The sequence below is a fragment of the Manihot esculenta genome, chromosome 17 (assembly GCF_001659605.2).
Source record: "Manihot esculenta cultivar AM560-2 chromosome 17, M.esculenta_v8, whole genome shotgun sequence".
NCBI lineage: Eukaryota > Viridiplantae > Streptophyta > Magnoliopsida > Malpighiales > Euphorbiaceae > Manihot > Manihot esculenta.
Window position 1 is genome coordinate 13,576,455 of NC_035177.2, and position 20,639 is coordinate 13,597,093.

At 34.2% G+C, this 20,639-nt stretch overlaps 1 protein-coding gene across 2 annotated transcripts; it reads left to right on the plus strand.

Moving 5' to 3' along the window:
* The first annotated feature begins 10,726 nt into the window (after positions 1-10,726).
* On the plus strand, positions 10,727-20,347 carry LOC110605409 (V-type proton ATPase subunit d2). Of its 2 annotated transcripts, XM_043952677.1 has the most exons (10): positions 10,727-11,173; positions 12,603-12,723; positions 14,665-14,772; positions 14,870-14,972; positions 15,423-15,503; positions 15,596-15,681; positions 15,863-15,922; positions 16,032-16,080; positions 19,324-19,458; positions 19,700-20,347. In XM_043952677.1, the coding sequence occupies exons 1-10, from the start codon at positions 10,993-10,995 to the stop codon at positions 19,829-19,831; spliced, it is 1,056 nt and encodes a 351-aa protein (XP_043808612.1). In that variant the 5' UTR covers positions 10,727-10,992; the 3' UTR covers positions 19,832-20,347. The 2 variants fall into 2 exon arrangements, with proteins under 2 accessions (XP_043808612.1, XP_043808613.1); XM_043952678.1 differs by lacking the exon at positions 15,423-15,503.
* The last annotated feature ends 292 nt before the right edge of the window (positions 20,348-20,639 follow it).

A 20,639-nucleotide genomic window follows, 5' to 3' on the forward strand; every position in this document is an offset into this window, starting at 1 on the left:
TGGATCCACCTTGGTTGTTTGGATTGATCATTGAAACTTATGTTCTCTTGATTGGTTCAATAGATTAGTTATGGAGATGGAAAATGCTTCTCACCACCATGTCTCTCCTTATGATTAAATCAATTAGGGAACGTCCTCTAATCAATTACTAATTAACAAATTGCCAAGGAACGTCCTTGGGCCTTAGGCATCAAAACAATTGTCAATTGCATAAAGAATTAGAGAGATCCAATCCTAGCTACTCAAACGCATGAGATGTTGCTAGATCATACAATTCCTTAGTTTTTACACCAAGTGTTCTTAGGTCAGAATATTTTCAGCAATTACGGACTAACAAATATCCCAACTAACAATCAATTAACTTTGCAATTAAGAATCAAGTGGCCAATTTGATCAAAACAACAAAGCAATCTTAGATTTAAGCACACAATTGCATGAATATTGAACAAACCAAAAGCAAACACTTTATGTTCAGATCTCACAACCCTTTAAACAACCTTAGTTTCAACCAATCCTCAACTAGAATTAAGGGTTTCAGCCACTCATGGCTGAACCAAAACAGAAAATAGAAGAGAAGGGAGAGAGGAGGTGAACCGGCGGTGGCAAAGGTGGAGGTGGAGCAGCGGCCGAACCTTGGAGAAGTTGGGAGATTGAATTCTTTTCTCTTCTTGTCTTCTTGAAGCCTTTAAATATGTCTTGAGAGGTTGCCTAGGGTTTCTTGGGTGTCCATGCATCTTTTTGAGGTTGCCCAAAGTGCCCTTAGTCTTATATATGCCTTCTAGGAGCATGTGTGGAGTTGCAAGGACTTTTTGGTCTTTTAATTGCTGCCCAAGTGTGTCCAAGAAGTCTTCTTCACATTATTCTTGCCTCCCATGCACTAAAGAGGAAGGTAGAGCCTCCTTTTGAATTTTGAATGTGCATGGCATGAAGTGAAAAACATGTGATCTTCAAGATTTGGCTTCTTAAATAAGGAAGAGGCAAGTTGGGAGGATTTTTGGCTGCCTAAACTTGTTTTCGGAAGCTGGACTTTCGGCTCTGGAGGAGACTTTCGGCCGCCGAAGGTGCTGCCGAAGATGGGTGACTTTCAGCTCTGGACGAGCTTTTCGGCCGCCGAAGGTGCTTCCGAAGGTGGCTTTTCCAGATTTGGCACTTTTTGGCATTTTTGAGAGCATTTTCTCTTGATTGTCTCTTTACACCTAATATTTGCAAAACATGATTAAAACCACAAAATTAGGTATGAAAGGTGTAAATAAACATCAATAAGATCATGATAAAGTGGACTAAAATATGCTCTATCAAGGGTATGGGAGAATCTGAAGGAGGCGCTCAGGCCTCGGGTTTTGCTTACCCACCTCAGTACCAACCCTACCCTCAGGGACCTGGATATCCGATGGGAGGCCCATCGAATTTCTCTAGCTACCATCCGTACCCCTCACACATGCCCTATCCTCCCTATTATCCACCATATCCACCTTATCCCATGTTTTCTCCTCCACCCTTTTATTACCAGAATCCAACAAACCCTAATCCAGGGAATGCTGCACCACCTCCTCTCCCAGCATAACCATAAATCCCTGAAGCTCAACCACCCAAACCTAACCCATTAGCAGGGAGCAAAGTCAAAATGACAAACTATCTGAAGTTGGATGCTCCTAAGTATAAAACGGGTGATGACCCGTTTGAATACATTAAGACAGTGAAGATGATAGCAGATGAGTTAGGGGCTAGTGACAGCAGAGCTATTCAGATGGCGGGGTTCATTCTAAAATGCAAGAAGGCAAAGGAATGGTTCAAAAATTACGTGGACCCGAAATTGGATAGCCTATCTTGGGAACAGTTTGCAAATGAGTTTGCAGGGTGGGCTTTTCCAGACAGTTCAAGAGAGTTGAAGGTGATAAAATTTGAGCAATTGAGACAGACTGAAGATATGAGCGTGGATGAGTATATAGACAAGTTTCTGGAGTTGCTTCAGTTTGTGGGTCAGGCTTATGACACTGACCAGAAGAAAGCTAGGAGGTATACCATGGGACTTCACTCTAGGTACTCCTCCTTAATTTTAGCAGCAGAGAGAGAGAGCTTCCACACTATTATGGATGCAACCAGGAAAATGGAGGCTAGTGCCATCATATACGGGACAGTAAAGCAACAAGTGGCACAGTCTTCAGATTCCAAATCCCTGAGTACAGGAAAATTTGATCTCTCCTCTCTAAATGCAACCGCCACTGGAAGTAAAAAGTGGAACAAATCCACTAGGAAGCCAAAGAAGAATAAGTTCTGGAGCATATTGAAGTCCGGTCTGGAAATGGGTAGTGGTTCAAGCTCTAGTTCAGATATCTCTGGATGTGTGAGGTGCGGTAAGCCGCACAAAGGGCTTTGTCGGTTTGGGACTACAACTTGTTACAGATGTGGACAGGAGGGGCACATGGCACGAGAGTGTCCCAATGTAGCTATGATGGCACAGTCCCAGCAGACAACTTCTGGCAGCGTAGCTCAGCCAGCAGCTTTAGCCACATCTCAGGGCAGAGGGCAAGGTCGAGGGGGAGGGACAGCCTCTTCTTTAACAGGTTCCCAAGGGAAAGGTCCTTCAGCTCCAGCAAGGATCTTCACCATGATACATCAGGAGGCCAACACATTGAATACAGTGGTGTCAGGTAAACTCACTATTGGGTGTTCCGATGTGTATGCTCTTATGGACCCTCTAGCTTGGCCTTCCCTTTGAACTGTGTTTAAATTGCTTCCATCTGAGTCTTTGGAGTCTCGAAGGAAGTTTCCTCCTTTATTCTAGGAGCCATAAATGAGGCTTTCTCCCGAGTTTTGTATTGCTCGAGAGTTGCCTACAACTTCTTGATATATTGATGCATCTGCTCATTATTCAGATGGTTGAGGCCTGCCTCATTTACCAGATAAGGAATATTCTATCTATTGCTAGGGGTGGAAGAGATAATGGCTTCTTTTTTTGGCACTGGACTTAGTAGCAACTTGTGAGTTGTCAGCCATTTTGAGAGTAGAGGAAATTGAAAAAGTGTTTTTCAGAGAAAATGAATAGAAAACCAGATTTAACCCAAATAAACAAAAAGAATTCAATAGGTTTCCGGTAACGGAACCAAATGATGCGGTCGAAAATGAGTTGAACCGTAATTGGTCAATCTGCAAAAGAGAAAGAGTGAGGTGGTTGGCGCCTATGGACAGCTACTTTAATACTCAAGTCAGTAAATTGCTAAAAAAGGAGAGTGCAATAGATATCTTGAGTTTAGAATGAGTGTGTAAGAATGCGTACCTTGAACTCAGTCTATACTTTGCTTTTATACTGTAAGAAGATATAGTTAGTTATTGAATCTCCTGAAAATCCGACCGGTATTGGCTAGTGGATAAGGTATCTTGAGATTATAGGCATAATGAAGATTTGTTAGATTATATTCTCTAATGGTAACTTTGTACCATGAAGGATACAACCAGTTCAAGAGAGGGTGAGTCTTATTGGTTTGAGTATTGAGTGTTACGATGTCCGAGTCTTCTTTCTTATAGGTAAGACTTCTGCGACCCAGTGTCATAATTTATTAAGGACTTGCCACGTGACCCTGTCTTATGGTGACAACTCATGGCATATTTTGTGTGATTATTATGTGATGGGTCCCAGTCAAAGCTACAAAGAATTTGATTCTCAGAATGAGAAATTTGGAATGTATTTCCCTCATAATCACTGCTGCCAATACAAATGAATAAATAGCAGAAGAAATAACTGACACATCCTATACTTAAGGCCACAAACGACATAATGAATAAAAAGAAGAAATATTTGCTGCAGTAAAATCTCAGCAGCCAATTTGACTTATTCTAATCAAAATAAAGAAAGAATAAATACAACAAATAAAATAAACAGTAGGCAGCAGCAGGACTTGGTCTAAGAACGAGACTTAGTCCACATACTTTTTATTCTTGATAGGAATCCTTGAAGAATGACGCAGAGCTCTATCAGTACTCCCCCCATTAAAAGGAACCTTGTCCTCAAGGTTCAGTGCTGGAAATCGCGCATGTAATTCAACTGAATTTTCCCATGTAGCATCCTCCTGTGGCAAATGTTTCCATAAAACCAGACTTTCTTGAACTGTTCGGGACCCATTGCGAATCCATCTCGTATCCAATATCTCTGCTGGTTCCATAATGACATCTCCATCATCGGATAGTAGTGGCAAAGAATTAGAGACAGGAATAATATCACCAATATGTTTCTTGAGAAGGGACACATGAAACGCTGAATGAATTTTAGAACCAGCAGGCAGTTCTAATTTATAAGCCAATTTCCCAACACGTTCCAACACTCTATATGGCCCATAATAATGACATGCAAGTTTCTGAGAAGACCTCCTGGACACCGATTGTTGGCGGTAAGGCTGCAGCTTAAGGTAGACATGATCGTTGACCTGAAATTCAACATCTCTGCGTTTGAAGTCAGCATACTATTTCATTTGATTAGCAGCATGCGACAAATGAGATTTCAGCTACTTCAAGATCTCATCTCTAGTTTTCAAGGTCTGATCAACTTCATGAATAGGAGAGTGTCCCCCGTCATACTGAGGCACCATAGGTGGATGTTGACCATACAAAGCCAAGAAATGAGACATATCAATTGTTCTATGGAAGGAAGAGTTATACTAAAATTCTGCCCACGGCAAAAAAGAGCACCACTTGCGTGGCTGTTGAGATGTGAAGCAGCGAAGGTACTGCTCCAGACATCGATTCATCACTTCAGATTGGTCGTCTGTCTCGGGATGATAAGAGGAACTCATGTGCAGCTTAGTTCCAGACAGTTTGAAAAATTCACGCCAAAAATTGCTCATAAAAATAGGATCTCTGTCACTGATAATGGATTTAGGCAGTCCATGGTACTTTACAACCCCATCCACAAATTTTTCAGCAATCACCTTAGCAGAATAAGGGTGAGACAGGGGCAAGAAGTACGCATACTTACTAAGCCGGTCCACAACAACAAGAATTGAATTCTTTCCAGCTGAAGTGGGTAGGCCATCAATAAAATCCATGGCAATGTCATCCCAAACCTGATGAGGAATGGGTAGTGGTTACAGAAGCCCGGCCGGAGAAGAGGTGGAGACTTTGTTTTTCTGATAAACAGAGCAGGCAGCAATATATTCTTGAATCTGTTTGCGCATTGAAGGCCAAAAAAATTGAGAAGCAATTCTTTTGTAGGTGCATAAAACACCAGAGTGTCCACCACAAGGAGAATCATGGAATTCCTGTAGAATCTGACAAGTTAAATCGGAATTTGGAGGAACAACAACCCGATTTTTATAGAAGAGCAAACCATTTCGCCAAGAGTAAAAAGAGCCTGGATTATTGGAAGCCAATCGATTGATATTAATCATGTATGGATGAGTGGTGATTGTAGACCGAATTTGATCCCAGAGTGAAGTATGAGGCAGAAAAAGGGCATTTAAACATGGGCTTCCACTAACTTGGGATAAGGCATTAGCAACCATGTTTTCTTTCCCGGGTTTATACACAATTTCATAATCAAAGCCCAGTAACTTTGAAACCCATTTCTGCTGTTTAGGAGTGACAATTCTCTGCTCCACCAAATATTTGAGGCTTCGTTGATCAGTTTGAACGAAGAACTTTCGGCCAAGCAAGTAAGGACGCCAAGTACGAATAGCTTGGAGAATAGCTAGCATTTCCTTAGCATATGTTGACAAAGACAGTTTGGAGGCTCCCAAAGCGCGACTCATGAAAGCAATTGGTTTATCATTTTGAGATAACACAGCACCTATGCCGTTGTTGGAGGCATCGGTGGTGATGAAGAAAGGCTCATCAAAATTAGGCATTGCGAGCGTTGGAGTAGTGGTCATCGCCTTTTTCAAGTCAGTAAAGGCATTTTCGGCTTCTGCATTCCAAGAAAATTGCCCCTTCTTTAACAAATTAGTCAAAGGTTGAGCGATCACTCCATAATTCCACACGAATTTCCGGTAGTAGCTTGTTAAGCTTAAAAAACCACGTAAGTCAGACACATTAGTGGGTTTAGGCCATTCAAGCATAACTTTAATCTTCCCCTGGTCCACCTGTACACCAGCATCAGAGACAATATGTCCCAAATATTCAACTTGTTGCTGACCAAAGGCACATTTGCTAAGCTTGATGTAGAACTGATGTTGTCGCAGCAACTCAAGAGCCAATTGCACATGTTGTAGATGCTCACCCCAAGTTGGACTATATATTAAGACATAATAAAAAAAACTAACACAAATTTTCGTAAATATGGACGAAAAATTGTGTTCATCAAAGCTTGGAACGTTGAGGGAGCATTACACAAGCCGAAAGGCATCACTAAATATTCGTAGTGGCCATTGTGTGTTCTAAATGCTGTTTTGTGGACATCAGCATGGTGTTCTCGAACTTGATGGAATCCTACAATGAAATCCAGTTTAGTAAAGTAAGCAGCTCCATGAAGTTCGTCCAACATATCCTCAACGGTTGGAATTGGAAATCTGTCCCGGATTGTCACTGAGTTGAGGGCTCTATAATCTGTACAAAAATGCCAAGAACCATCCTTTTTCTTAATAAGCAGAACAGGAGAAGAAAAAGGGCTGGTACTGGCCTGAATTAATCCAGAATTAAGCATATCCTGGACCTGTTTTTCAATCTCCGCCTTTTGGAAGTAGGCGTACCTATACGGTCGGACATTTACTGGATTTGTTCCCTCCTTGAGGTTGATACGGTGGCTGATAGTGCGTTCTAGAGGAAGCCGATTTGGCCGATGATAAACATCTGGAAATTGATATAGCAATTTTTGCATTTCCGGGTGAATTCCTTTGGGCAAATCTGTTGACGAAGTTTCAACACAAATGGCAAAAAGTGAGTTATTTTGCCACAACTCCTTAGACATTTCCTTCCAAGAAGAAGATTGAATGTGCCTTTCTGTTAAACCCTGCAGGTGTCGCTGCTCCCCATTCCAAATAAAGTCTATAGTCAGTCTGTCCCAATTACATTGGACTGTTCCCAATTGTCGCAACCACTAGACCCCTAACACCACATCCAATTCCATGAGTGGCAATGAATAGAATGTAATGGAAAAGGGAATACCTTGCAAGAGAGCAGGAGTATTTCTGAATTTCCCACTACACTGTAGAGGATCCCCATTAGCCACTTTCACGTTGAAGGGTCTGGTTGGTTCAGCCAGCAATTTGAGAGATTCAGCCACTTTTTCGTTGATGAAGTTGTGTGTGGACCCACTGTCAATAAGGCAAATTAGTTCGAAGGATCTGATTTGAATAACAACCCGCATGGTACCTGATGATGACCATCCAGTAAGTGCATGAAGGGAGATTTCTGGTTCACCCTCATCGTCATCTTCGTCAATGTCGAACCCACCATCAAGAAGAAGAAGTTGGGGTTTAGCACACCTGTGTCCAGGAACGAACTTCTCATCACAATTAAAGCATAACCCTTTTGCCCGCCAAGTCTGCATCTCATCCCAAGAGAGTCACTTTACCGGTGTGGACAACTTGTTTTTTGTTGGAGATGAGTAACTCGTCTGAAAAGATGGACGAATTGCCTTCTTTTGTCGCAGCAATTATTCATCCTTCATTCGAGCTAAGCTGATAGCTTCTTTTAGAGTTTTTGGCTTAAACATTCTTATTCCTTCCGCAATCTATGTTTTAAGACCTCCCATAAATGTTCCCACTAATGCCTTCTGGGTCCACCCTTTTATTGGTTGCCTAATCTTTCAAATTCACGTTGATAGTCACGTAAAAGGCCTGTTTGGTGAATTTTCGATAAAGACTCATCGAAATCTTCACAGTCAGTAGGTCCAAATCGAGACCACAATTCCTTAGAGAAGATTTCCCATGTTACTGTCATTCCAACAACGGTATGGGTCCTGCGAAGCCACTGCCACCATTCGTTTGCCTCTCCCCGAAGGTGATAAGAAGCCAAAGATACTTTTTCTGAGTCTGGAGTGCCTTGGTAGTCAAAAAACTGATCCAACCTTGCGAACCATTCAGTTGGATCATCTCCTGAATAATTCAGGAACTCCAATTTTGCCAATTTCGCAGAATAAAATGACCGTCCTCCATCTCTGGATTCATCCTGATTAACGCGAACTTGGCTAGCTCGGTCACTTGTACTGCTAGCGGGTTCTTTGCTTGGAAGCGAAAGTTCAGAGAATTTAGTGATGGCTGCTTTGATTTGTTGCAGTTCATCGCTAAGTCCTCGTTCCATTTTAGACAGATGGTCTTGGAGATAGCCAAGGCCAACTTCCAAATTTTCGATTCGCTCTTTATTTGTTGCCATGAAAAGGAAAAGGAAAAGAACCAAGCTCTGATACCACTGATGGATCCCAGTCAAAACTACAAAGAATTTGGTTCTTAGAATGAGAAATTTGGAATGTATTTCTCTCATAATCACTGCTGCCAATACAAATGAATAAATAGCAGAAGAAATAATTGACACATCCTATACTTAAGGCCACAAACCGCACAATAAATAAAAAGAGGAAATATTTACTGCAGTAAAATCTCAGCAGCCAATTTGACTTATTCTAATAAAAATAAAGAAAGAATAAATGCAACAAATAAAATAAACAGCAGGCAACAGCAAGACTTGGTCTAAGAACGAGACTTAGTCCACATACTTTTTATTATTGATAGGAATCCTTGAAAAACGACGCAGAGCTCTATCATTATGTCATATTACGTATCCTATTGTTAAATTGGATCGTTAAATCTAACGAAATTATTACGCCATCATCATACTCAACGTTCTAAATGAATATTTTAATATAACTTAAAAAGAATAATTATAAAAAAAACTAAACTTTTCAACTTTGGATAATTATATCTAAACTTTATTTCTAACAAATATATCTTAAAATCAGTTTTTTTTTTTGGCTTGATCGTTAATCTTGCGGTTTACTTATAATTTCGAAGAACATATTGTAAGAATCGATAACTTATTTTCTAATATTTTTTTGCATCCATAAGTATGTATATATTTTTGTGTAGTTATAGATATAAATATTATGGTGACATTTTTTTTTGAAAGTAAAATATTATGGTGACATTATATTAAATAAATAAAAAACAGAATTCTTTCAACTTAGAAACTCCCTAGCATACCAATATATCTTAATCTTAACATGACTCGCATATCTACATTCTAAAAGCATGAACTGTCTATAAGTGAATTGAGTCGCTCAAGTTAATTTGCTAATATATATATATATATATAGATATTGGTCCTTCACTTAAACTAGTCCCAATAGATCCTAATAAAAAAATCATTAAAATTTAAAAATTTTGTATCTCTAACTACTGCTAAAATATTAGTATTTAATCATTCTCGGGTTAAAAGTTTTATTCCTACCCTATATGAATATACTTATACTTTTTACTTCTATGATGACTTAATATTTTTGATGATAAGAGAGTTATTTTCTCAAAAGGTTTACTTAACTGAAAATCTGTTTCTTCTGTTTTTATTACATAATCTGTTTTAAAAACATTAAATTTTGAGATTTTATAAATTTGTTAATTCGGAATTTGAAATTGAGGTTGAGAACGGATTTAATGATATAAATCTATGGAAAATAATTAGAAAATATTATGTTGAGAACTGGTATTTCTCGCCAAAATTTTTTTCAAAATTTCAGGATTATTATAATAGTATTTTAGAAGAAACCGGTTCAGTTAAAATAAAACATAATTTTGATAAAAATCATAAATAGATTATAGCCTATTCTTCTATCCAAATAAAAAGGTTATCCATCCAAAAAATTAGCCAACCTCAAATTTATACACTATACTGACATTTATAAATCAAAAAAATATTATAAAAAGAATCAGTATTATAAGAAGAAATACACAACAAAACCCAGTAAAAAAATATTATAAAAAGAAAAATTATAAACCTTATAAAAAATATAGTAAGAAAACTCCAATAAATATGACTCAGAATAAAGCCTAAGATATAAGAAAATACTACTAGAAATTTTTCTTTCCAAAAATTTTGGTTTGAATAATCTCTTAATATTAATCTAATTAAAAATATAGTTTTATAGTATTGAAAATCACTTAATTTTTTATATTTTAAATTACTCAATAATTCAGCATTTATATATATATATTGATTTCATTTCTTTTACATAAATATATTAAAAAAGCAAATATACATGTAAATCTTGCAGATTTTGAAATGGCAAAGCAGGTAAGCATAGATAAAATCACGTTCCCTTCAAATGAGATTTAATGATAGAACAAAGTTTAATAACAGGTCAGTCGGTTGGATTTTTTATTAAATTAATTTAATTAAATTTTTTAATTTGATTTTAAAATTTAAAATCGATAAAATCCTTTTAAAATAAATCCTCTAGATATGATTTTATTGTCGACTATTAATTTTTGTTGATAATTATATTATAATTGACTTAAACATGAATAAATTTAAGTTAACATATCAGTTTATTTTGATAGTTTGAATATATTTATTAAAACACAAATAGCTTATAATTTTTTATTTTTATTTTATGATTAAAAATTAAATAAATAATATAATTTTTAACTAAAAAGTAATTTTTTTAATTAATCTGAAAAATAAAATAAATAAAATTATAAAGTGGAGAGATTATTATTATTATTATTATTATTAATTAATTAATTAATTAATTAATCTAAACAAGATGGCATAATCAGTAAAGGCTTGGAAAATGAACTTGAAGGAAAATAATTAGCGAAACAGATCAAATCAGAAAGTGCACGTCACTGACGGCGACGCAAACGCTAAAATCCCAACACAACCCACCGGAAGTTTCCTTCCTATCCCTGATAATCCCTCTCTCTCTCTCTCTCTCCCTTTCAATTTTCACCTCGACAAGCTGCCTTGCATCGACGTTGGGGTTTTTGGAAGAGGAGCCTCCGCCGGTTCTTCTTCATATTCCAAATTCTCATTCATCTTCCTCTGCTGATCGCTTAAATCTGTATTTTCAAAATGTACGGATTCGAGGCGCTAACTTTCAACATTCACGGAGGCTATCTTGAGGCAATCGTCAGGGGACACAGATCAGGCCTTCTCACTGCCGCCGATTATAACAATTTATGCCAATGTGAAACCCTTGACGATATCAAGATGCATCTCTCTGCTACCGAGTACGGTCCTTACCTTCAAAACGGTGCGTTTTTCTGTTATTTGATCGATTTCGTTTCTATTGAATTGGTGCTTTTTTGGTTTCTAGGGAAATTAGGAAGATTTGAGCATGTGAGAGTTTGGATCTCATGGCTGTTGGTTGATTAGGTGATTGGATGCTATGGGAGCTTTAGTGAAATGTGATGATTTTGTGTCAGGAATACGAATTATGCGCGCCTAAATGGAATTCAGTTGAATTTCTGCTCAATTCTAATCTGCCATTTTGCTATTAATTTTATTATTTATTGAAAACTATTTTATGCCTTATTGATTCTGATAATATGAAAAGTGAGATCAGTGCAATGCGACTTGGTTTTGACTGGAATTCTTTTGATAACTATCAAACGCTTCCTTTCTGGAACTCTTTTACAAGCATTCAATAGACAGATATTGAGAGTCTCGTACGTGCTAGGATTTTGCAAAGTGAAATTATATGCCATATTTCTGGTACTTTATGCAGTTGCCTGAGGAAGTTTTGAATTTTCAGCAAAGGGTTTAGAATAGATTTCAGCAGAGGTAGTTGGTTGCTCTCGGTCAAACGCTGATCTCTCCCTGTTAAGGAATGAACTGTATTAGGCACTTTTCCTAAGAATTTCTGAAGCACTGATAATGCATGATTTACTATTGGGAAATTAGCAAAAGAATGAAAGAAAGCCTACTTTTCATGAGTAGGAGATTCTTCAAGCGGAAGTGGGTTTAAATAAAGAAAAGGAGCAGCATTTTTTAATGAATTGTTATGGTTCAAGCAAATCTTATTGAATTCTCATTTATTGACATCGGTTTTCTTTATTCTCGCTGTGGTGAATTGGAGTTGATGAGAATGCTTTATTTTTTCAAGCTTTTATAATCAGGTTGGTTCATGTGCATCCATGTCTCAATTGTTTTTGGTTCATGTGAGTGTTTGTGATATAGAGTAAGGAATGCCATACGCACAAATAATGACAGAACAAATGAAGAAAGCACTGGAGAAAGGAATATTATATTACTAATAAATAGTAAATCAACAATGTCAAGAGAAATATTCTCTCCCTGCACAGAGATAAACTATACTTTGTGCCCAACACAAAAAGAGTAATTGCAGGTTTTTTCTTCACCCCCTTTTTTTCCATTATTCTATATATAAGGACTTGAGGTGCTTTCTTCACATGTTTTCTGCCTCCTGGTATAACGGACTTCCTGCTAGCTCATGCAATTTCATTTTTTATCTTCTAGAATGTACTTTCCACATGTTCCTGTCCTTTACTTTGTACCCTGCCCCTTCTTGCTCTCTGCTCCTTGCATGCTCTTATTAGTCTGTTGTTGCCATATTATTTATTTGCTACTTTGTAGTTTCTATTTTAAGCACATAGGTGAATGTGCTAATCTCAATTATACCTTTCTAATTTTACTTTTTGATTTTCATAACCTGCTTGCAGAGCCTTCTCCATTGCATACCACTACAATTGTGGAGAAATGCACGCTTAAACTTGTAGATGAGTACAAGCACATGTTATGTCAAGCAACAGAGCCATTGTCCACCTTCCTAGAGTATTGCACGTATGTGGCCTTTGCTTTTTGGTGAAAATATAATTAATTGTTTAATATGTCAAATTTCCTTAATAATTAAATTTTTGTTAGAATTGATGAAATTTCATGCTACAATTAATGGGAAGTGTTATGGAAAGTTATTTCTATTAAGTGTAGGATTTATATTCCTAAATAGGTAGAATAATTTATATCTATATACTCCTAAAATAGGGAATTTCATATATTCTTATTTAGTTGGAGAATTCCTTAATTTATGGTATCATATCGTATATGTGATTTGTATCTTCCATCATAAATAAGCAAGCCCTTGTATTAGGAGATATAGAATCCAATTAAGTAAAGATGTAACCCTTTTAGATTTTGTATCCGTGGATGTAGGTTGTCGTGACCGAATCACGTAATTCTTTTCATGTTACATTAATATGGTGTTTAGGGAATGTGTATAGTTCACAATACTATTGTCTATTCATAGACACTGTTCGTGAGCACTATTCATTAATACTATTCATAGGGATTGTTTGCACCTAAGTTTCTCTGTTTGATTGGTGTGATTTGTGTGACCTTATGGGTTGTTTCTTGTTGATTTTTCCTTGATGGCATTACTTTTGAAGGATTTCGTGTTGATGTTTCCTTGCTAGAATTGCCTTGGAGAGGGATTAAAATTTTGATGTTTCCTTGCTGGCATTGTCTTTAGAGAGGGTTTTGTATTAATGTTTCCTCGTCGACATTGCCTTTGGAGAGGGAAGTTGGAAGTTGAGCATTTTTTAGCGAGGAAGCCTTTGGCTTCTACATAGAATCTTATCAAAGGGTAATGTTAGAATTGATGAGCTTCTAAGTTACAATTATTGAGAAGTGTTATGGAAAGTTATTCCTATTTAGTTTAAGATTTATATCCCTAATTAGGTTGAATAATTTATATCCTTATATTCTGAAGAGGAGATTTGATATATTCGCTTTAGTTGGAGAATTCTTCAATTTATAGTATCCTACCATATGTATTAGTTCCATTATAAATAGACAAGCTTTTGTATTATGATGTATAGAATCCAGTTAAAATAAAAATGTAGCTTTTTGAGGTTTTGTGTCCGTAGATGTAGGCTCCCATACTTGAACCACGTAATCTTGCCTTGTTACTTTAACAATTTTTCTGGCAAAAAATTCAATACTCTAGGCATATATCTTAAAAGTTTTAGATTTCAAGGAGTTCAATATTATGTACATATTTTCTGAAGAGCTTTGATAAAATAGTCTGGGGGTGGGGGGTGTGACAGAAAGGTTAGAGAGTTGAGGTGCATGAATAGTTAGAATTCAGTACTAGGCACATTAACAGTGGTTTCAAAACTTCATATTACATACTACTTGGACTTCGTTCCTTTTAATATCTAGACATAGGTTAATGTGGTCCATGCATTGGTTGTGTATTTTTGTTGTATCCTCTAGTTGATTCACCTATATTATTATTATTATCATCATCTCATATCATTTGATGCCTCCATAACAAGTAATAATGACAATAATAGCAGCAAAAATAGCAATTAAGCCTTAATCTCAAACTAGCTGATGTTAGTGTGTATCCTTTATCACCACACCAGGTTTGTATTAACATTAAAGAATTGTAAATCCTTTGATATTGCTTCCATCATCTAGGTCCTCATGTTTAGTTGCCACTGTTGAGTTTAGAACCCTAAGCAGACTGCCAGTGATCATATAGATATTCTCTTAAAGGTAGAGTTGTGCTGATCCAAGATTTGACAAGTCAATTTTGCATGTTCTTGTTTTGACTCCCTAGCCCCTACCTACTCTATTCGGCAATTGTTTTATTGATGGGAGTTCCTCTTGCTCAATCCAATGCAGTACATTCTCATCATTGGATAGTTATGTGGAATTCATGGTTGCTTGTGGTTCTAAAGATAATCAGAAAAAAGAATAATCCTTCTGTTGTTTAATCAGATATGGTCACATGATCGACAATGTTGTCTTGATAGTCACTGGAACATTGCATGAGAGGGATGTTCAAGAGCTACTAGAGAAATGCCACCCTTTAGGCATGTTTGACAGGTTTTTGTCCCTTGAACATTTGTGCTTCACTTTTTGGGATGAATGTTAATGGTCTACAAAGTCTTCCTTATTTTTTTAATCTCCTTTTCTTCCTTAGCATTGCCACCCTTGCTGTTGCTCAGAATATGCGAGAGCTTTATAGATTGGTGCTTGTTGACACACCATTGGCTCCATACTTCTCAGAATGCATCACTTCAGAGGTACAATCTGCAATTGTTTGTATCACTTGAATTTATTTATTTATTCATGCATGGGCATACTTGAATATTTCTTATTCACTTGGCATTGGATTTTATGACTGTATATTGTAGGCTTAGAATAATTGATAACAGTGCATTGATATTGGAATGATTAGCCATTTGAAGGAATTCAACTTTGTTAGTTTTGATAAGTTGCTGGTAAATGCATGACTAATAGCCATTGGTACACTAAAATGTGGTTTTATTCAATTATCTTAGAACTGCACAATCTTTCCCTAATCCCTATTTGTCATCATGGTAAGTGCATTTTGTAGCTAGCATGTATGATATTTGGATTTGCATGCCCATATGTGCACCACAAACCCTTCTCATCAGCATGGCAGTAATAGTATGGATTGACTATCCTTGCTAAAGGGAAAAATTTTTTGGGGTATATTATTGTGGTTTTAGGACTTGGATGACATGAATATCGAAATTATGAGGAATACTCTTTACAAGGCATACCTTGAGGACTTCTATAGGTTTTGTCAGGTGAGGATGGCTTCTTATACCAGGAGAATATGTGATGTTCTTAATTTTTGTGTTTTTATTATAAGTATTCATGTGATGTTATCTCTCAACAGAAACTTGGTGGTGCCACAGCTGAGATAATGACTGATCTCCTTGCCTTTGAAGCCGATAGAAGAGCTGTTAATATCACCATAAATAGGTATCGTTTGTGCCTCTAGTTTTATGAATGCTCCCTCCCAGTTCTTTCAAAGGAAAAACAAAAAGAAAAGGGAAAACTAACGGATAAAATTTTGATTATTTACTCACATTTTCTTTCTTGTATGGCAATAATTTTTCAATTTCTTTGTTCTTCTAATGTTGGTGCGGTACTCTTTGTTTAGCATTGGTACAGAGCTCACCCGGGATGATCGTAGAAAATTGTACTCTAATTTTGGCTTACTGTAAGTTACTTGTCAATATTTCAATTTTCATTTTTTATTTTTATTTTTGGATTATATAGCTGTACTGTTTTTGGTACCTATCTAACAACGATGTATGTATGCCAAACAGTTACCCCTATGGGCATGAAGAACTTGCTGTCTGTGAGGATTTAGATCAGGTATGCTATTTGTTTAAATAGTGAAACGAAAAAAGTCTGTCTGTCGAGATGATCTTTTTTGCCATTTTCTGGCCCCTTAAGTTCATGCTTAATGACCAAAAAATTGATTTGAAACATTGACCAAAACTTTTAATTTTGTCAATTTTAGCTTGATTTGAAAACTTAGTAATAATTGTGCTTAGCCAGTCACGTTTGGTCAAAATTGAAATACAGAAGAACATTTTGTTACTAAATAGAATGAAAAAAAATGTGTATTTCTTTTTTTCCCTTTCCTTTCCCTTCTCCCCCCCCCCCCCCCAACCCCCCCCAACTTTTTTGTAAAACAAGTTGTGGGTTTTTGAGTCTTTAGGCCTTCAATTCATTGTAGGGACAACAGCCCCAAGGAAAAACAAATAATAGTGTTACCGCTTCTAACAATTCTACGGTAATCTTTAATTTTTAATATGTTTATCCAGTTGATTTAATTATACCTTACCATTAACCATTTCTGCTAAATTTAGGGTGTGTCCAATATCAATATATGTTTTTTGTTTTTTAAAATTAAAAAACTGAAAATTGATTGTAGTTTTTTAGTTATATTTTAAAAACCGTTTTAATAATTTTTTTTTTTAAGTTTCTTGTGTAATTAGAAAATAAATGAAAATACTTATGTTTTTACACATTGATGGACAAATTAAAAAAACAATTTTTTTAATTAAAAGAGGTATTAATTATAATAATATATTAAATTCGTTATATGTATTTAAAAGTACTAGTTTTTTTCTATAAAATGTGCAGTTTTCATATGTAATTTTTGTTTTTTTTTATATAATTTAATATAGTTTTTTACTCTAATTATAGTTTAAATTTATTTTTTTAATTTTAAATAAAATTAGACATTTTAAAATAATCGTGTATCTTTTTATTCATATATATATAAATAAAAAACTAGTTATAATTATAAACCTTTTATTCACGTATTGGCATAATATATTTCAAATTTATGTCAAATTTTAAATTAAGATTTTACCCTAGCATTGTAAATGTTTAAGATCATTTAAATTTGAATGTTTTCAAATTTATTAATTATAAAATTTTTTATATTGTCAATAATAAAAAAATAAAAAAAGATCTTGAATAATAACATTTTTTATTTTTAATACTTTAATATATAAAGTGATAAGTATAAGTAGAATTTAAAATGTTGTGGTAAAAATTTTAAAATTAATTAACTTTATTCTATTGTGATAAAAATTTTAAAGTTAATAATTTTTATTTTACATAAAATGATTGATTTTAAAATTTAGTCATTTATAAAACAATTAAATTTGGTGTTCTATTATTGTAATGCCAAATTATCAAGAGTATATCTAATCAAAATTAGTTAAAAAAGTAATCATAATATAAAATTCATAAGCTATATTATTTTAGTCAATTTATTATCATAAATGTTATGGTAAATTACAAAACTTTTATTTATGTAATAATATTTATTATATAATAAAGTTATTAACGATATCATTTTTTTAAAAAATTGTTACAATACAATTATAAAATAGATCGTAGGCACTTGTATTAAATTATTAACTTTATCTTAATATAGTAAATTTTAATATTAATAATTTTGTATTTTTATTACCAATTATTTTATTTATAATTATTTTTAATATTATAAAATATCATTTTTTGTAAAGTTTTAATTTTATTAAAGATTATTATTATTACTTATTTATTTTTATATTTCTTTTTAATAGTATTAGAATTTTAATTATTATAAATAAAAATTAATATGTTAGAATTATTTTAAAATAATAAAACAATAAAATATTAGAAAATAGATTTTATATAAATTGAATGTAGTTAGTTGCTAAATATTGTTTGCAATGGAAATTTCATCTTTAAGAGCTTTAGAATATAATTTACTGAACAAATTTTGTTTAGCAGTATAAAATTTGATCATTAAAGGTTGTAGATGCTAAAAGTTTTAGCAACGCATTATAGTGATGAATAAATTTTGTTTAGCAACAACTATGTTGTCTTGAATTTAGTTATTAGCGGCAACCTCAAATATGCGTTACTAAAAAATACTAATATTTATTTTAATTTTTTAATGTTAGTTTAGATTATAATAAAAATTTAATTTAATAGAATTAAAGATCAATATAAGTTCTTAATCATTTTTATTAAATACTGATGTAGTTTTTAACAATTTTGGTTCAATTAAACACTAATATACTTATCTAATTAAGTTAAACATTATAAATGAAAAGTAAAAAAATAATAAAAGTAAAAAAAAAAAAACTTGTAAGTTTTATATCTAAGGAGGGGTATTTTTGGCAAGGCCAATATTCCTCCTTTCCTTTCCACATTTATTATATATATTATTATATTATAGATAGATTTTAGATTATTAAAGATAAATAAAAGAAAGTATTAGAAAAATTATTGATGAATTGACATAAGTTTTGTTATTATAATTATGTAATATGAATGAATTTAGAGAAGCTTACTAAAAAGTTATTCACAAAAATGTCCAATGATATAGTGGATGAATGTTTTAGTGGGTTAAAACTGAAACAGAAATAATGAATCTACTTTTTTCTGGTTTTTTAATTTTGTTGCCACATTTCAAAAACAAAGAAGGAAAAAGAAAAAATAAAAGAGAACAAAAACAGGTCACTGAACAAATTTTTTATTTTGTTAGAGGAATAAAAAGAAAAATCCAAAAACTATATCATTACTGAACACAACCTTAATCTCCATTGCTGCATCAATGCACTAATTACTGACATTCCAACATTCAAAGCTAAATCCTGATTAGCTTTAACTCCTAAATTAAATAAATATTTTAGTTTACAATAAAACATGAGAGAAGTAGAAGAATTTATATTTAATTATATGTAATTTTATTTTATTTAAAATAATATAATTTATTTTTATTTTGTAGGCAAAATATTTTTATGTATTTAAAATCAAATCAAACTAATATTATGATATTAAAGCTAATCTAAACCAAATTTAAATGGAAACAAATCGTAAATCTCTTTATCTCTAAAGTAAAGAGAGCTTATATGGTAATAGGGATTAAGTTTAAAAGGAGAGTTAATAGCAGCGCACAATTAATTGAATTGGCATAATGCATGGTAGGTTTGTTAATTTTTTTAAAAAATGAAGTTTAGGATAGAATTGTTAAAAAGCATTAACCCTTTATTATAATATAAAATTGTTCATGGTTCTTTGTCTTCTGTTTGGTTGGTGTTGCAGGTTCGTGCTGTGATGGAAAAATATCCTCCTTACCAGTCTATCTTTTCTAAATTGTCCTATGGCGAGAGCCAGCTGCTTGACAAGGCATTTTATGAAGAGGAGGTGAAAAGGCTTTGCTTAGCTTTTGAGCAACAGGTTTGTCTTCATCTCTCGATCTTCCTTGAGAAGTAGCAATATATACTAAAAAAGACTAGACTTGCCTGTGTGATTGATTGTCTCCTTCACTCCCCCCGCCCTCTCTCCCCTTCTTTTTAATTCTGTAGAAAAATGTACTTTAGAGATGAACTACACAAAACTAGCAATGCAAATGTAATGACTTATGAAGCTGTTATTTAGTTCATTCTGTCCTAATGCCTATTATTTTTCCAAACTGCAGTTCCATTATGCTGTCTTCTTTGCATACATAAGGTTGAGGGAGCAGGAGATTCGGAATCTGATGTGGGTATCAGAATGCGTGGCTCAGAACCAGAAATCCAGAGTCCACGACAGTGTTGTCTTTATATTTTAGCTGCTTTGCAAGCCATTGGAAATAATCACCTGTCCTTTGCTTAATCTGCTGTAAATTGCTCTACCATAGAGAATCTGTTGATTACTCAAGTTGTGGAGATTGCCCAGCTTCACCAGTTCCAGGATCTGTGTGTTGAAAATAAAGTTTTTAAATATTTTTTAATATGTTGCTTGCAGGGATAAGGCTTGTATCAAATTTCATCGGATAAATTATTGTTGGGGAAGAGGAATGACCTTGCTTGTTGGTATCATCTTGTTTCCTGCAATAGAAATAGTGCCAAGCTTTGATGCTTGCAATGCCATTGTTGGCCAAGATGGCTTGCTTTGTTTTTTTCTTTTTTTTTTTTAAATGTTATTTATTTATTTATTTAGTTTTTGTCATTAAACTGGCATAAAGCCAAGAACAAGGCCAAGATGGTCTGTGGGGTTGTATTGAAAGTTTACATCATGAATTGCCTTTGCAGCTAAGCATGGGCAGCTTTGTCTAATATGAATAAAGGAGACAAATTTAAAATAACTTGTCAATCTCTTTGATTAACCACATAATTTTTTAAAAAATAGTGTGTTTATTAATTGTCTGGACACCATCAAGGAATCCCCTACTATAATAACTTCATTGAAACCTTTGTCGGTTGCTAAAAGGGAGTTTCTTTTTATTGCTTGCCAAAAGAACAGCTCCATGCACTAGACATTCTAAAATTGAGGGATTCGCTGTATACTTGAAAAAATTTTACAGTTGTACTCAAATTGACTTATTAATATTAAAAAAAATAATAAATCGAAGAGAAAGCCTGTGTGTATTGTGATGT